The sequence below is a fragment of the Oryctolagus cuniculus genome, chromosome 17 (assembly GCF_051225735.1).
Source record: "Oryctolagus cuniculus isolate XC-2025 breed Fujian yellow rabbit chromosome 17, ASM5122573v1, whole genome shotgun sequence".
Classification (NCBI taxonomy): domain Eukaryota; kingdom Metazoa; phylum Chordata; class Mammalia; order Lagomorpha; family Leporidae; genus Oryctolagus; species Oryctolagus cuniculus.
Window position 1 is genome coordinate 23,917,322 of NC_142883.1, and position 15,410 is coordinate 23,932,731.

The window sequence follows — 15,410 nt, forward strand, 5'->3', positions numbered from 1 at the left end:
GAAGTATAATTTAAAGAATGTGAATCTCAGACTCTAAATCTGTGCTCTGCCCCATAATAGCTGTGTGTCTCTGAGCAGCTTTTACGCCCTGCAGGCCTGTATCTCGTCTAAAATGGGGTACCAAATTAAGTAACATGTCAGGGCTCGAACAGAGTAGTTTTTTGCTTGTTTTTTGTTTTTAATATTTATTTATTTAGGGGGCCAGCGCTGTGGCATAGCCGGTGAAGCTGCCACCTGTGGTGCCAGCATCCCATGTGGGCACCGGTTCAAGATCTAGCTGCTCCACTTCCGATCCAGCTCTCTGCTATGGCCTGGGAAAGCAGTGGAAGATGGCCCAAGTCCTTGGGTCTCTGCACCCACATGGGAAACCCAGAGGAAACTCCTGGCTCCTGGCTTTGGATCGGCACAGCTCCAGCTGTTGCAGCCAATTGGGGAGTGAACCAGCGGTTGGAGGACCTCTGTCTGTCTCTCTCTCTCTCTCTATGCCTCTCCTTCTCTCTCCGTTTAACTGTGACTTTCAAGTAAAATAAATAAAAATCTTAAAAAAAAAAAAGATTTATTTATTTAAAAGAGTTAGAGATATCTTCCATCCACTGGTTCACTCTGCAAATGGCCCCAATAGCCAGGGCTGGGCCAGGCCAAAACCAGTAGCCTGGAACTCCACTTGAGACTCCCATGTGGGTAGCAGGGGCCCAAGTGCTTGGGCGGTTGTCTTCTGCTCTCGTAGGCCCATCAGCAGGGAGCTGGATCGAAAGTCCAGGGGCTGAGATTCAAACCCGCGCGTGTATCTGGGATGCTGGCATCCCAGGCAGTGGCTTCGCCAGCTGCACCATGGCACCGGTACATTCTTGAGATTAGTTCTTTTTCCCTGTGTAAAGACCTTCATAGGTCTGTTGTGTACAGTGAGATTAGATGATTATGTAGGGACTGTCCTAGCCCTTATAGAGTTTGGTATCAATGTGGTATGGACTTGGGCCTGGTGAAGTTCAGCATTCTGGGGACAAATCTGCATCGATCAGGAAAACTGTAATTTTAAGACTTCCATTGCATTTATCTACTGAAAAAAATCTTTTTTTAAAAAATTTTATTTATTTGAAAGGCAGAGTTACTGATAGAGAAGGAGAGACAAAAAGAGAGATCTTCCATCCAGTGGTTCACTCCCCTGGCCACAACATCCAGTGCTGGGCCAGGCTGAAGCCAGGAGTCAGGGGTGTCTTCTGGGTCTCCCACGTCAGTTCAGAGACTCCAGCACTTGGGCAATCTTCCTCTGCTTCCCTAGGCACATTAGTAGGGGACTGGATTGGAAGTGGAGCAGCCAGGACTCCACCAGCTCTCACATGGGATGGCAGTGCTGAGGGCCATGGCTTCAACCAGTCGTGCCAGAGCACTGGCCCCTGAGAAATTCTAAGTGTCACTTTCACCTTCCTCTTAAAGACAAAGAGCTATCAGTTGTGAATTTGAAAGTTCTAAAATCTGTAACATAATTTGGTTCACTCTGTGAGCTGTTAGGAATAAGTTTTAACATTTCATATCTTGAGAAAATGGTAAAAAATGATCTCTGCCTTCATTTAGTTTACATTGTATTTTTTTTTAAGATTTATTTTATTTATTTGAAAGAGTTACAGAGAGAGGTCTTCCATCTGCTGGTTTACCTCCTAGATGGCTGCAAGCCAGGAGCCAGGAGCTTCTTCCGGTTCTCCCATGCAGGTGCAGGGACCCAAGGACTTGGGCCGTCTCTACTGCTTTCCCAGGCCATAGCAGAGAGCTGGATCAGAAGTGGAGCAGCCGGGTCTACAACCAGTGCCCATATGGGATGCCGGTGCTTCAGGCCAGGGCGTTAACCCGCTGCGCCACAGCGCCGGCCCCTAGTTTACATTGTATATTGTTATAGATGTAATAAGCACTATGAAGGAGAAATATATAATGGGTTTAGGGGGAAGAATAGTAGCCAAGCTGAGGCTACTAAGGTAGAGGGAGCCAAACCCTGCAGGGCCTTGGTGTCCTTATCAAGGATTCCCTAAGAATGGAAAATCTTCCCATGGCTTAGAAAAGTGAGAGTGACTTGATTGCACTTGTGTTATCAAAATTTCAGTCTCGCTAAAACCTGGAGAATTGGGAACAGAGAACATGCTGGAAAGCAAGAATGACACAGTAGTAGGGTGGTGGTGGAAGGCGATGAATAATAAAAGATTCAGGGCCTTGATTTTTTTTTAATTTTTAATTCCCCAATATTTACTGAGTAGCTTCTCTGTGTTGTAAGCATACCAGGGAAAGGAAGGAAAATTAGTCTGGGATAATTCCCAGGTTTCTGGTATGTAAATGTTGGTGCTATTTGTTGAGATGAAACTAAAGGAAGACTTGTATCTAATTGAGACGTTGAGAACGCAACCATGACTAGCAGCCCTGGAGTAGGAACCGTTGTCACCTATGTAAGTAAGATCATTGGTTTTTTTTTTTTTTTTTTTTGACAGGCAGAGTGGACAGTGAGAGAGAGAGACAGAGAGAAAGGTCTTCCTTTGCCGTTGGTTCACCCTCCAATGGCCGCCGCTGCAGCCGGCGCACCGCGCTGATCTGATGGCAGGAGCCAGGAGCCAGGTGCTTTTCCTGGTCTCCCACGGGGTGCAGGGCCCAAGCACCTGGGCCATCCTCCACTGCACTCCCTGGCCACAGCAGAGGGCTGGCCTGGAAGAGGGGCAACCGGGACAGAATCCGGCGCCCCGACCGGGACTAGAACCCGGTGTGCCGGCGCCACAAGGCGGAGGATTAGCCTAGTGAGCCGCGGCGCCGGCCAAGATCATTGGTTTTTGTAAGGTCCTGGCTTGCTCTAATGGAACAGTCAATTCTTGGGGCCGGCGTTGTGGCACCACCTGTGATGCTGACATCTCAAGTCCCGACTGCTCCACTTCTGATCCAGCTCCCTGCTAATGTGCCGGGGAAAGCAGTGGAAGAGGGCCAAAATACTCGGGCCTCTGGCCTCCCATGTGGGAGACCCTGATGGAATTCCAGCACTCTGGCTTTGGCCTCGAACAGCCTCAGCCATTGCAGCCATTTGAGGGAGCCAGGGGATGGAAGATGTCTGTGTCTCTCTGTGTGGGTCTCTGTCTCCCTTACCCTCTCCCCCTTCTCTATTACTCTGCCTTTCAAATAAAGCAGTCCTTTTTAGCAATGGTTTTCTCTTTCGTACCTGTGATGATTAGGTCAAAGGGAAGGCCCAGTCATTTTGCTGGTTGGTATTTATGAGTCATTTTGTTTTCTGTGAAACCAGGTCATCAGAAAATAATTTATTCAACTGTGTTGAATAATTTATTCAGTAGTTTATTAACTTAGTTAATCAATAAGCATTGTGGTAAATTAGAATAAACTTGGGAATGGTTGTGTTCTCTGAAAAATGTGAGACATGGAGTATTAAATTAGCAGGGTATGGCAGCAGTGAAATTAGTTTTATCATCCTTTGCAAATTTATCTTTATTTGAAGCAGTCAGAATGTGTTGAATCCTTAAATATTCTGTGCAAGGTATTTTGCTAAACATCTTTATAGGGTTTTTCTTTCCTCTTCTGGAATAAATATTTCCTCATGGATGACGAATCTGAGACTTAAAGAAGTTAATTTACTCAGAAGTCACAGGCTTATACTTGACCAAGCCTAGATTCAAGTCCCAAGTCTGAGCCCAAAGCCTAGATTAAAGATGAGACAGTTATCGAAGAAACGCAGTAGCTTCTGTCTGCACTGTTAACTCGGATTCGGTGCTAAGCGTGTCCCTTGGGGATGGGGGCAGAATCCTACACACAGGTCCAAGGAGAACGTGCGTGCTTGCTTTCAGCCTGCAGGTGGCAGTGGTCAGTTGTGTAGGCCTCTGTGTAGACGAGTGGGTGTCTTTTTCATAACCATGCTACTAACTTCTTCCTGCCACGACTAACGTGTCTGCATTCTGGGTTGTTCTACACCAGGCTTTCTTCGAGAGCCACCCAGCCCCGTCCGCCGAGCGCACCATCCAGCAGTGTTGTGAGAATATTCTGCTGAACGCCGCTTGGCTCAAGCGAGACGCCGACAGCATCCACCAGTACCTCCTGCAGCGGAAGGCCTCGCCGCCCGCAGTGTGAGCTGCGCCGCCGCGCGCTCCTGCTGCTGTGCGCAGGGAACGGTGGCGCCGAGCGGGTCACACGCCAAGAATCCAGTCTTCTTTCAAACCAGTGGGGGTTGGACAATGAATGTAGTTAACGGGTTCCTGCTCACACTCCAGAATTAAATTCTATTGAAAAAGGAAAATCAGCAATTCAGCAAAAAAAAATAAAATAAATAAAGTTTAAAATAAAAATGTAAATATGATAGTAATAAAATAGAGCATAACGAAACTGTGAAACTTCCTGAAGCCTTGTCAGTGGTGAAAAGTATTTAGCGCTCTCCTGCTGAGGGCAGCGTTCTGTGTCTGTGACCTGCCAGGAGGAACGAGAGGCTCTGGGGCAGAGGCCCTGTGCAGTGGTTCTGCAGGCGGCCTGCAAGCCCGGTGGGTGTCCATTGCTGAGAACGGTCAGCTGGGGACGGCTGACGGCGGGTGGGACATAGTTGGAGTCTGTGCATAATTCCAAGTGGTTTTCCTTTTTGGCATGGGGACTGATCAGGAAGATTTATTTTCCTGCATAACTCAATCTGAACCAAGGATTGTAGTTTCCTCCTTGCCTTCCCGTCTGTGTGACCCCTCCAGCCCCCACCACTACCAAAAAAAAAAATTAAAAAAAAAAACCTCTACCCCATCCTGTTCTGGGTTTTTCCTTCCTTTAGTTCCACTTCCAACCCCCACCACAACATCCTCCTTTAGAGTTAAAGAAATAATAAAGAAACATCTTTCATAGCCACATTAAATAAGAAAAACTGATATACATTATTTTTTCTTTCTTTTTTAAGATGACTTTTAAGAACCTGAAGTACATGTAGGTGAGACAATAGAACTAGATTTTCAGCCAGGCCTTTCTGAAGGAGTTACTCTTCCGCCACAAACGCTCCTAGTTGTCTGACGGGCCACTGTGGAGCCGCTTCCGAACAGTGTCAGCTCCGCTCCCCGGTCCCGGTCCCTCCTGTGCGCGAGCACGCGGGGCACAGAGCCCGTCCCTTAGCGGTGACTGCTTTCAGAACAGACCGGGAGCCCGTGTGTGCCACTCTGCTTTGACAGTGCACCCGCGACGAGCCTCAGTGTCTCACCCAGCCAGTTGGAACTCTGTCTCATGCCCTTCCCCTCCCCCTGTTTTCTTTTTCCTTTTATTTTTCTTTAAAAAATGTTCTGTGTGTTATTAACAGAAATTCATATTTGGTGTGGCTTGACTGTATTTCAGAAGGTCATCAGATCGTGAGACTGCTTCCTTGAAACATTTTTGTGCTATTGTTTTAAAAAATAATAATTAAAAAAGTTGGCGTTAATAAAAATGTCAATGTGAAGTTGATGTCATGATTTCTTTTATTTTCTTTGATGAGAAACCGCAGGTTTTCCTGTCATTCAGTAGGATTGTTGCATGTTTTATTACCATAGGGGTTTTGGAGTTTAAGAAAATCTAGTTCCTGAATTCCTAATGAATAGGACCGCTCTTGCCATGTGCCAGGGTCCCGGCAAGGCAGAGACATCGAAAGCACTGAGAAGAACGCGCAGAGATCCTGGAAGGCTGCTTCCGTCTCCGCGTGCACGGCTAGGTTCGCGCACTGGATTTATGCAGTGCAGAGGGCAGGCTGGACGAACCGTGCGTCCCACCCTGGCCCGGGTGTTGGCCCGCATGGACTGCGTCCACAGGCTCCCGTCCGTCTGCCTTCAGGCCGTGTTCGTCAGGAACAGCCGCTGAAGCTGCAGAGAGGCCGGGTGTGTGTTCCCCTGGCTGGCTTTTTGGCAGGTCACGTGTGTCCCTCTGCTGAACACCACAGCTTCTGTCGAGCAGCCATCTTCAGCTTCCGGCTCCTCCCAACCTATGCATAGAAAGGGCTTCCTTCCCAGCCCTGCGTTTCTCCGTTACTCCTTGTTGGTTTCCCCAACCTGCTCGTGAGTGTCGTGTTTTCCGCCAACACTGTATCTTCGGTACTTTGGCTCTCTAAAGATCTTAGGCCAACGTTTTGTGTGTCATGTTTTAATTATTGTTTGCTTCCCAAAGAACTCCCTAGCATAACTAATACACCCATTTTACCAATGAAAAAGCAGACTCCAAAGTTAGGTAAATTATTTAGTTATATAGCAAGTAATGTTCAGAACTAAAAGATCAGGTTGACCCAGGTGGTAGGCAACAGTAAAGCTTCTTGGGACAATGGTAGCAAGGGATGAATTCTTAAAATTTGTAAGGATGGTTTTAGGGGAACAATAAACTTCTTAAAATCATTGGTAAAAAAATTGTTGTTTGCAATTTAGAGGGTATAGGAGGATCTCTATTGCTTTGAATAGATTATTTGAATTCATTATTTGAAAGTAGAGTTAGAGAGAGAGGTATTCCATTTGCTAGTTCACTCTCCGAATGACCAGTGGCCAGGGCTGGACCAGGCCAAAGCCAGGAGCCTGGAACTCCATCAGGTCTCCCACATGGCTGACAGGGGCTCAAACACTTGGAGCATCTTTTGCTTTCCCAGGCCATTAGCAGGGAGCTGGATCAGAAGTGGAGCAGCCGGGACATGAACTGGTGTCCATGTCGGGTTCTGGCATCAAAGGCAGCAGCTTAACCTGCTATGCCACAAAGCCAGTCCTGATTCTTTGAATTCTGCAAGCCAAAAAGGCTCTGGAATGTTACTGAAAGACTTGACGGAGCTCATGTGAGGGCTAGTGACATAGTGCATTTTGTGCTCTTAGGACACATGAGGCTGGGTGATTTATAGAACAGATAGAGCTCTGGAGGCTGGGAAGCACAAGGTCATGGAGCCTGCATCATCCCCTGGCAGGAGGCAGAAAGGCGAGAAGGAACCAAACATGCTTTGAGAACGACATTCATTCATTCACGAGGGCAGAGCCCTCATGGGCCTAATCACCTCTGCCCCCAACCCCGACAAGTGTACTTGGGTTTATTTGGTTCATTCCCCAAATGGGCCAGGAGGAAGCCAGGCACTTCCTGTCTCCCACATGGGGGCAAGGGCCCAAGTGCTTGGGCCATCTGCTGCTGCTTTCTCTGGAGGAGAGCAGGCGGTGTTACAGCTCCAGCCCCTTAATCACCTCTTAAAGGTTCCGCCTGTCAACACTGTTGCTTTGGGGGTTAAGTTCCCTACACATGAACTTTTTTTTTAACATTTATTTGAAAGGCAGAGTTACAGAGAGGCAGAGACTGGGCAGGAATGGGAGTAGAGGGGGTGGTCTTCCACCTGCTGGCTAAGTCCCTAAATTGCTACAATGGTCAGAGTTGGGCTGATCTGCAGCCAGGAACCAGGAGCTTCCTCCGGGTCTCCTATGCAGGTGCAGGGGCCCAAGGACTTGGGCCATCTTCCACTGCTTTCCCAGGCCACAGCAGAGAGCTGGATCAGAAGAAGAGCAGACGGGATTTGAATTGGCGCCCATATGGGATACCGGCACTGCAGGCAGTGGCCTTACCCACTACACCACAGCACTGGCCCAAACACATGAACTTGGAGAGGACACATTCAAACCACAGTAGCCAATTTTGTTTTTGGGTTTGTTTGTTTTTTTTTTTTTAGCAAGGCAGAAGATAAAAGCAAGCATTTGGTAATATGTTTATAATGCTGAATTTACAAGTAGGGCATCATTTTCGACTGAAAAGTAAACCACCCGATGAGAACTGAATCTCATCGCGTCCTCTTACAAACTTTAGGATTTCAGAATTATAAAACTACCTTTTGTAAGAGTATGAAATGGTCACCCAAAGAAGGAGCATGTCTTCTTGGATCAACCTTGGTGCAAAGTATTTGGAGGCATTTGATTTCCAATGCTAAGGGCAAGAGACAGGAGATCCTTTTGTTAACGAATGCAGAAGATCTGCCGTATATGCATGGCCGTGTCCAAGGGCGGAGTCAGCGGGGTTCTAAGGCTCCCCTCCATGGCTGGTGTCTGGCAGTTCCGGCTTTCGCTACTGAACTTCCGATGCCAATACTGGGCTGGAATTAGCAGCAGAGAAGGAACATACTTTACCCTCATAATCTCTGTTTTCCCAGGGAGGCTGCCAGCAGATAGGCCACACACCAGTTAGGATGACAGCCAGAAAGGGAGAACTATAAACCATGCTGTGGTTTGGCTGACTCTCAGTGTGGTCCTCACCCCCACCCTAAACAACCTTCACCCCTACCATCAGGCTGGCAAACGGTGCGGGCGTAGTACATTACATTGCAGTTTCAGGCCACTCCTGCCTGATTTATTGGGATGCTGATTAACTTGCATCATTTGTATTAATCTTTTGGATATTCTCAATGGGAGGAGTCTCAAGACATGAACACAGGGGCGGCGCTGTGGCGTAGTGGGTAAAGCCACCGCCTGCAGTGCCAGCATCCCATATGCGTGCCGGTTTGAGTCCGGCTGCTCCTCTTCTGATCAGCTCTCTGCTACAGCCTGGGAAAGCGGTAGAAGATGGTCCCTGCACGCATGTGGGAGACCCAGAAGAAGCTCCTGGCTCCTGGCTTCAAAATGGCACAGTACCAGCCGTTATGGCCAACTGGGGAGTGAACCAGTGAATGGAAGATTCTCTCTCTCTCTCTCTCTCTCTCTCTCTCTCTCTCCCTGCCTCTCCTCTCTTTGTGTAACTCTGTCAAAAAAAATAAAAAAATCTTTAAAAAAAATTTCTTATGCTCACCAAAAAGGAAAGTTCTAGGCCTGTGTCCAACATGGTAGCTACTGGCCATAAGCAGCTATTTAAATTGATTTACATGAAATAAAAAATTAGGGCCAGCATTGTGGCACAGTGCGTTAAACAGTTGCCTGCGATGCTGGCATCTTATATGGGCACTGGTTCAAGTCCCAGCTGCTCTGCTTCTGGTCTGGGTCCCTGCTAATGTGGCCTGGGAATGCAGTGGAAGATGGCCGGGGTGCTTTGGCCCCTGCCACCCATGGAGGAGACCCAGCTGGAGCTCTTGGCTCCTGGGTTCAGTCTGGCCCAGCTTTGGCCAGTGCAGCCAGTTGGAGAGTGAGCCAGTGAATGGAAGGTCTGCCTGTCTATGTCCCTCTCTCTCTTTCTCTCTGTAACTCTGCCTTTCAAATACACAAATAAACATTAAAAGGAAAAATTAAGTTGCTTGGTTGTACCAGTCACGTTTCAGGCGCTCAGTAGCCACGTGTATCTGGTGTCCACTGCATGGGGACAACACAGATGCAAAACAGGCCACGGCTGAGCAGAGTTCTACAGGACCATCCTACTGCTCACCCCGACGCCAAGTGGGCTTTAGGGTGTGCTAGGCGGGGTTTTGTTTTGTACCAGCTTCCTTGTAACAATTTGCTATTTGTGGAAGAACAACAAATCACTAACGTTTTTTCATTTAAAATGTTATTTCTGTTCAAGAATGTAAAACATGTTCATTTTCCAAATTTTGATGGAAATTAAAGAGTAAGAAGTGGCTCTCCCTTCTCGCAAACTCACCTCCTAGAGACGACGGTGATGATCAGAAATGTGAGAAGGATTCTTCGAGCTGTGCTTTCATATTCTTGTTTATGCATTTGGAGTATTTTAAAAATATTTATTTATTTGAAAGGCAAAGTGACAGAGCAAGAGATCCTCCATCCAGTGGTTCACTCCCCAAATGGCCTCCATAGCTGGGGCTGGGCCGGGCCAAAGCCAGGAGCCAGGAGCTCCATCGAGTCTCTCTTCCTGGGTAGCAGGGTCCTAAGCACCTACACTAACTTCCACTGCGCATTAGCAGGGAGCCGGATAGGAGGCAGAGCATCCAGGATTCAACTTGTGCGCTCCAGTAGGGGATGCCAGCGTCACAGCCGCAGCTTAGCCTCCCGCTTGACCACGCTTAGTACTGGAGCTGGCCTGTGCCCCCTTTGCCTGTCCCCTCTGTAACCCGTGCCATGCGCTTTCAGTCTTTGCCTTTGCAAGCAAAGACTCCAAGTGTGCCAGGCGTGGGCCTGCCGATCGGATGTCACGGAGCTCATTGCCAAGGACGCTGGCGAACACAGTCACCGCTGGACAGTGCACTCGCGGAGAAGCGGCGCCTCCGGGTTCCGATCCATCGGTTCGGGCCAGTTCTGAGGAGTGCATGCATTTGAGAGATGTGGCTTTAAGCTCCTGGCTTGTGTAATGAATTCACTCAGTGTTCTTTCCTCACTGGAGATGGGAGCTGTGCTATATTTGGAACCGAACCTTGCAATCCTAGGCACTGTTGCCTGGGTGTTTGCCTACAAATTTCAGCTTAATATCACCAGGAACTGGATTTGAGAAGTTCCATGGTGATGAGCTTCACAAAGACTTTGGTAGAGAGAGATGTAGCTGGCTTTAAAAAATAATAATAAAAATCAAAAATTAAGCCTGCAGGGCCTCCAGCTGGCTGGAGCTGAAACGAGGCTGTGAGCTCCCCGCATGGGGCTCGCCCACTGCCACACCAGCCTGAGCAACTGTGTCACTTCCACACCTGCGCCTGCCCCATTAACTGGGTGACTGTGCCTCCCTGCCTCCGGCAGATACACCAAGTGTGCGCGAAGCCCAGAAAGGACGTGGGGGAGCAATCGTCTGGGCAGCTTTACGTGTCCCCATCACCCTGGCCCACCCTGGCCCTTCCTCCAGCAGGAAGGTCGCTGGCAGAGGTGGCCCCTGAAGTCGAGGACGAGGATGTCGCTGCCTTTTCTTGTCGTTGGCACACAAGGCAGTGGCCCGGCCGCTCTCACTGTGCTGGGTGTGCAGTGTGGTCACCTGTCCAAGGACCTTGGTAATTTTAAATATCAGAAGAGGCCGGCGCCGCGGCTCACTAGGCTAATCCTCTGCCTGCGGCACTGGCACACCAGGTTCTAGTCCCGGTCGGGGCGCTGGATTCTGTCCTGGTTGCCCCTCTTCCAGGCCAGCTCTCTGCTGTGGCCCGGGAAGGCAGTGGAGGATGGCCCAAGTGCTTGGGCCCTGCACCCCATGGGAGACCAGGAGAAGCACCTGGCTCCTGGCTTCGGATAGGCACAGCATACCAGCTGTGGTGGCCATTTGGGGGGTGAACCAACGGAAGGAAGACCTTTCTCTCTGTCTCTCTCTCTCTCACTAACTCTGCCTGTAAAAAAAAAAAAAAAAAAAAGGACGCTTGACAGGAAAAACGCACAGCATTGGACCTGAGGGCAGGTTTCATTTCCACACATGAGCGCCATGGCTACGGGACACAGACAGCAGACAGTGGTCACAAAAGCTGTCAGGGAGGGGCCTGCAGTGCAGTGCCGCGCTGAAGCTGCCACTCACAAGGCCGGCGTCCCAAACCGGAGTGCTGGTTCAAGTCCCAGTGCGCCACCTCTTCTTCTTTTTTCTGCTTCAAAGCACTTTATCGAACTCGTTTTGACAAAACTAGGAACTTGCACAAGAGAGTCGGGAGAGGCTTTCTAGGCGACAAGGGAGGGCCCCGCATTTCCTACCCAGTGTTTCCGCACTTGTCGACAGCCGCTCAGGCAAACACCAAGAAGATGCACGTTCTGACGACCCGCCCCGCATCCTCGCAGCAAAACCCGCTGCCGTCACGAAGGGCCCGCTCTCCACTGTCACAGCCTGAGGCTGAAGCAGCAGGAGCTGCTCCTCTGCCAGCCCAACACTCGGTCTCCAACGGGCCGGTTCCAAAACTTAGGCCTGCACCATCTCTGCGAGGGGCACTGCCCACGGCTGCGTGTCCACCGATAATACGGTGGAAGCAGTCTTAGAGACACCCCTCACCCCCAACACATACACACACACACATGCACACACACACGCACACACACACACCACTGCCACCGCCACCAATCAGGGCAGCACGGGCCAGGAAGCACCGCGTCAGTGTTCCCTGGCAGCCTCCCCGAATGCGACCAGCCCAGAACCTGCCGCACCGAGCCCAAGATTCCACTTCTGGTCCAGCTCCCTGCTAAAGCGCCTGGGAAAGCAGTGGAGGATGGCCCAAGTGCCAGGGAGTTCCCGGCTTCTGGCTTGGTTGGGCCTGGCCCAGACCTGGCCACTGCAGCCGTATGGGGAGTGAAACAATGGGTGGAAGAGGAGAGGGAAGAGTACTCAAACGGCAGCAACAGCGTGTGCTGAAAAGAGGCAGACCTTCCTAAGACAGCACGAGAGGCACAGGTGTGTGGCTGGGGGCTAACTGCATCTTGCGGGGCAGCAAGTGATGGCTCAAGTACTGGGGTCCCTGTGGCCCCTGTGGGAGACCTGGATGGAGTTCCTGGCTCCTGGTTTCAGGAGGGGCCAGCCCTGGCTGCTGTGGGCATTTGGGGAGTAAACCAGTGGATCGAAGCTTGCTCTCGCTCGCTCTTTCTGCCTTTAAAGTAAAGTAACAATTAAAAAAAAGAGAGAGAGGCTGGCGCCGCGGCTCACTAGGCCAATCCTCCGCCTAGCGGCGCCGGCACACTGGGTTCTAGTCCCGGTCGGGGCGCTGGATTCTGTCCCGGTTGCCCCTCTTCCAGGCCAGCTCTCTGCTGTGGCCAGGGAGTGCAGTGGAGGATGGCCCAAGTGCTTGGGCCCTGCACCCCATGGGAGACCAGGATAAGTACCTGGCTCCTGCCATCGGATCAGCGCGGTGCGCCGGCCGCGGCGGCCATTGGAGGGTGAACCAACGGTAAAGGAAGACCTTTCTCTCTGTCTCTCTCTCTCACTGTCCACTCTAAAAAAAAAAAAAAAAAAGAGAGAGAGAGAGAGAGATTCTGTGGTTCAGCCCAAGGGGGAACTAGCAGATTCCTCTCAGCCATCTCACAGAGCTTCCAGCAAGCAAGTGAGAAGAGTGCGGTGAAAGGTCTTTGTAGCTTACAAAGCATTATGGGAATATCAGTCACACTGTAGTATCAGTGGTAGTAAGAAGGAGCCATGCCACCCCCCTAAATGATACAGCCCCAAGACTTCACATCCCCGCTCTGTGGGAGGCTTGGATCCTCTGCAAAACCCTAGCCTCCCCCCCCCCCCCCCCCCCCGCCGGGAACGGCAAGCTCCCACGCTGACTGCAGGGGAAGTGCCCAAGGTGCGATTCTCGAAGGCTGGGAGTGCCGCTGTGCAGAGCGGGATCGGACCGTCTTCGGCGACATGCGTTTCTCCACGCCACACCGACCCCGCAACACCACTTCCAGAAAAGCTCAGTGTCTGCCTCCTTCTCGAGGCCACTGAAGCTCTTCCCTCTGGACTTTCTGCGGCCAGGGCTCAGGCCCCGCAGCTCCCAGCTCCGTTTTTGCAGACTCTGCCGTCACTCCCGAAACAAGGCACGCCTCTGAGCTGCGCGTGGCAAAATAGCTCTCCCGATTAACACCTGCACTATGTTTCAGGAAAAGCCTTTCCAAACTGTGATGTTGCACTCCTGCAACAGTCCCAGGGAGGAGGCACAGTCAGCAGGCAGCTCAGAGGGGACGGCAGACCTGGGTTCGCCTCTCCGGCCCCGCTATCAGCGAGGACTTGGCCATTCATTTTGGGTGCTTCCTCTCTGCCCAGACACAGAACACTACCCAGGTACCCAAGGGCGGACTTTCGGCAGAGCGAGGCATTTCATTTAGCCCGTCGCCACAGCCTCTTACCTGCACTGTGGAGAAGAAACCACCAACAGCTCTCCCCTGGGCAGCCACCCACCCCCAGGACCCCGCAGCAGAGGTTGCCAGCTTCAAAAGCAGTCGAGATATTTTGGGGCTGGTGTTGTGGCACAGCAGGGTAAATCACCACTTGTGACACTGGCATCCCATATGGGCACCTGCTTCCAATCTGGCTCCCTGCTCATGTGCCTGGGAAGGCAGCAGAAGACGGCCCATGTGCTTGGGTCCCTGCCACCCATGTGGGAGACCCGGATGCAGTTCCTGGCTCCTGGTTTCAGTCTGGCCCAGCCCTGGCCATTGCAGCCAACTGAGGAATGAACCAGTAGATAGAGGATCTCCCTCTATTTATTTGAAAGAGTCAAGATATTTCAAAACAAAAATCCCAGTTTCTGGCTTTTCTTGGAGGCAGAGCTGGTGTAATGTCCGGAGTGGAGCACGGGTTTGTGCCCAGTGCCTGTGCCACAGTCCCCGTACTGCCGGGAGCAGGCTGTGACGTTCCGTGGCTGGCCCAGAACAGCCGAATTTGTACCCATTCTCTGCTCACACAGGCCAAGTCCCAGGCACAGGGCATCCCACCACTGCGACCTGCAACACCAAGACGTGCGCTGAGTGTGCGTGGGTGTGTTCTGGAGAACTCTGTGTAGGTGAGGAAACTAGGCCCGCCCCTCCGACGCACGTAGGGGAGCTGCTCCCAGAGGTGAAGGGGTGAAGGGCTTTGTTCCCTCAGACCCTTCCATTAGGCCCCTCCTCCCTACTGTCTGCTCCCTCCCACTCTCCTCTCTGACTCATTCATTCATTTACTCATTCATTCACTGGCTCAGAATTTTTTTTTTTTAAGATTCACTTATTTTGAAAGATTTATATATAGAGATCTTCCATCCACTGATTCACTCCCTAGTTGGCCCCAGCAAGCCGGGATCCAGGTGCTCCAACAGGGTTCCCCACGGGGGTGCAGGGGCCCAAGCACTTGAGCCATTCTCCGCTGCTTTCCCAGGCGCATTAGCAGGGAGCTGGATTGCAAGTGGAGCAGCCGGGACTCAAACCAGCGCCCATATGGGATGCTGGCGCTGCAGGTGGAAGCTTAACTTCTACACCACAGCACTGGCCCCCAAATAAACAAACTTTAAAGCGGGGAAGCCCAGCAGGTGTCACGTGGGGTGCTCCGTTTCCCTATCACAGCGCCTGGATCCAAGTCCCAGCTATGCTTCTGACGCTGACGTGCACGCTGGGAGGAGGCAGGAGATGGCTCAAGTACTTGGCTCCTGCCAGCCATGAGGGAGAGCCAGGTTGAGTCCCAGGCTTCTGGAACTCGGGGAGCGAACGAGTGGACGGAAGATCTCTCTCGATCTGACCCTGCCTTTCAACTAAAGATAAATAAAGATGTGTGTGGCCGGCGCCGCGGCTCACTAGGCTAATCCTCCGCCTAGCGGCGCCGGCACACCGGGTTCTAGTCCCGGTCGGGGCGCCGGATTCTGTCCCGGTTGCCCCTCTTCCAGGCCAGCCCTCTGCTGTGGCCAGGGAGTGCAGTGGAGGATGGCCCAGGTGCTTGGGCCCTGCACCCCATGGGAGACCAGGAAAAGCACCTGGCTCCTGGCTCCTGCCATCGGATCAGCGCGGTGCGCCGGCCGCAGCGCGCCGGCCGCGGCGGCCATTGGAGGGTGAACCAACGGCAAAGGAAGACCTTTCTCTCTGTCTCTCTCTCTCACTGTCCACTCTGCCTGTCAAAAAAAAAAAAAAAAAAAAAAAAAAAGATGTGTGTGAGCGCTTTTGTCCACAGACATT

General features: G+C 51.3%; 1 protein-coding gene across 2 annotated transcripts in view; it reads left to right on the forward strand.

Annotated features, from left to right (window-relative positions):
• The window catches only part of NPEPPS (aminopeptidase puromycin sensitive), a 113,156-nt gene extending 107,725 nt beyond the window's left edge, over positions 1-5,431 (forward strand). For both annotated transcript variants that reach the window (XM_002719328.6, XM_089318085.1), the window contains one exon: positions 3,949-5,431. In XM_002719328.6, coding sequence (XP_002719374.2) covers positions 3,949-4,101 — 153 coding nt within the window. In that variant the 3' untranslated portion in view covers positions 4,102-5,431. The remainder of the gene's footprint in view (positions 1-3,948) is intronic.
• The last annotated feature ends 9,979 nt before the right edge of the window (positions 5,432-15,410 follow it).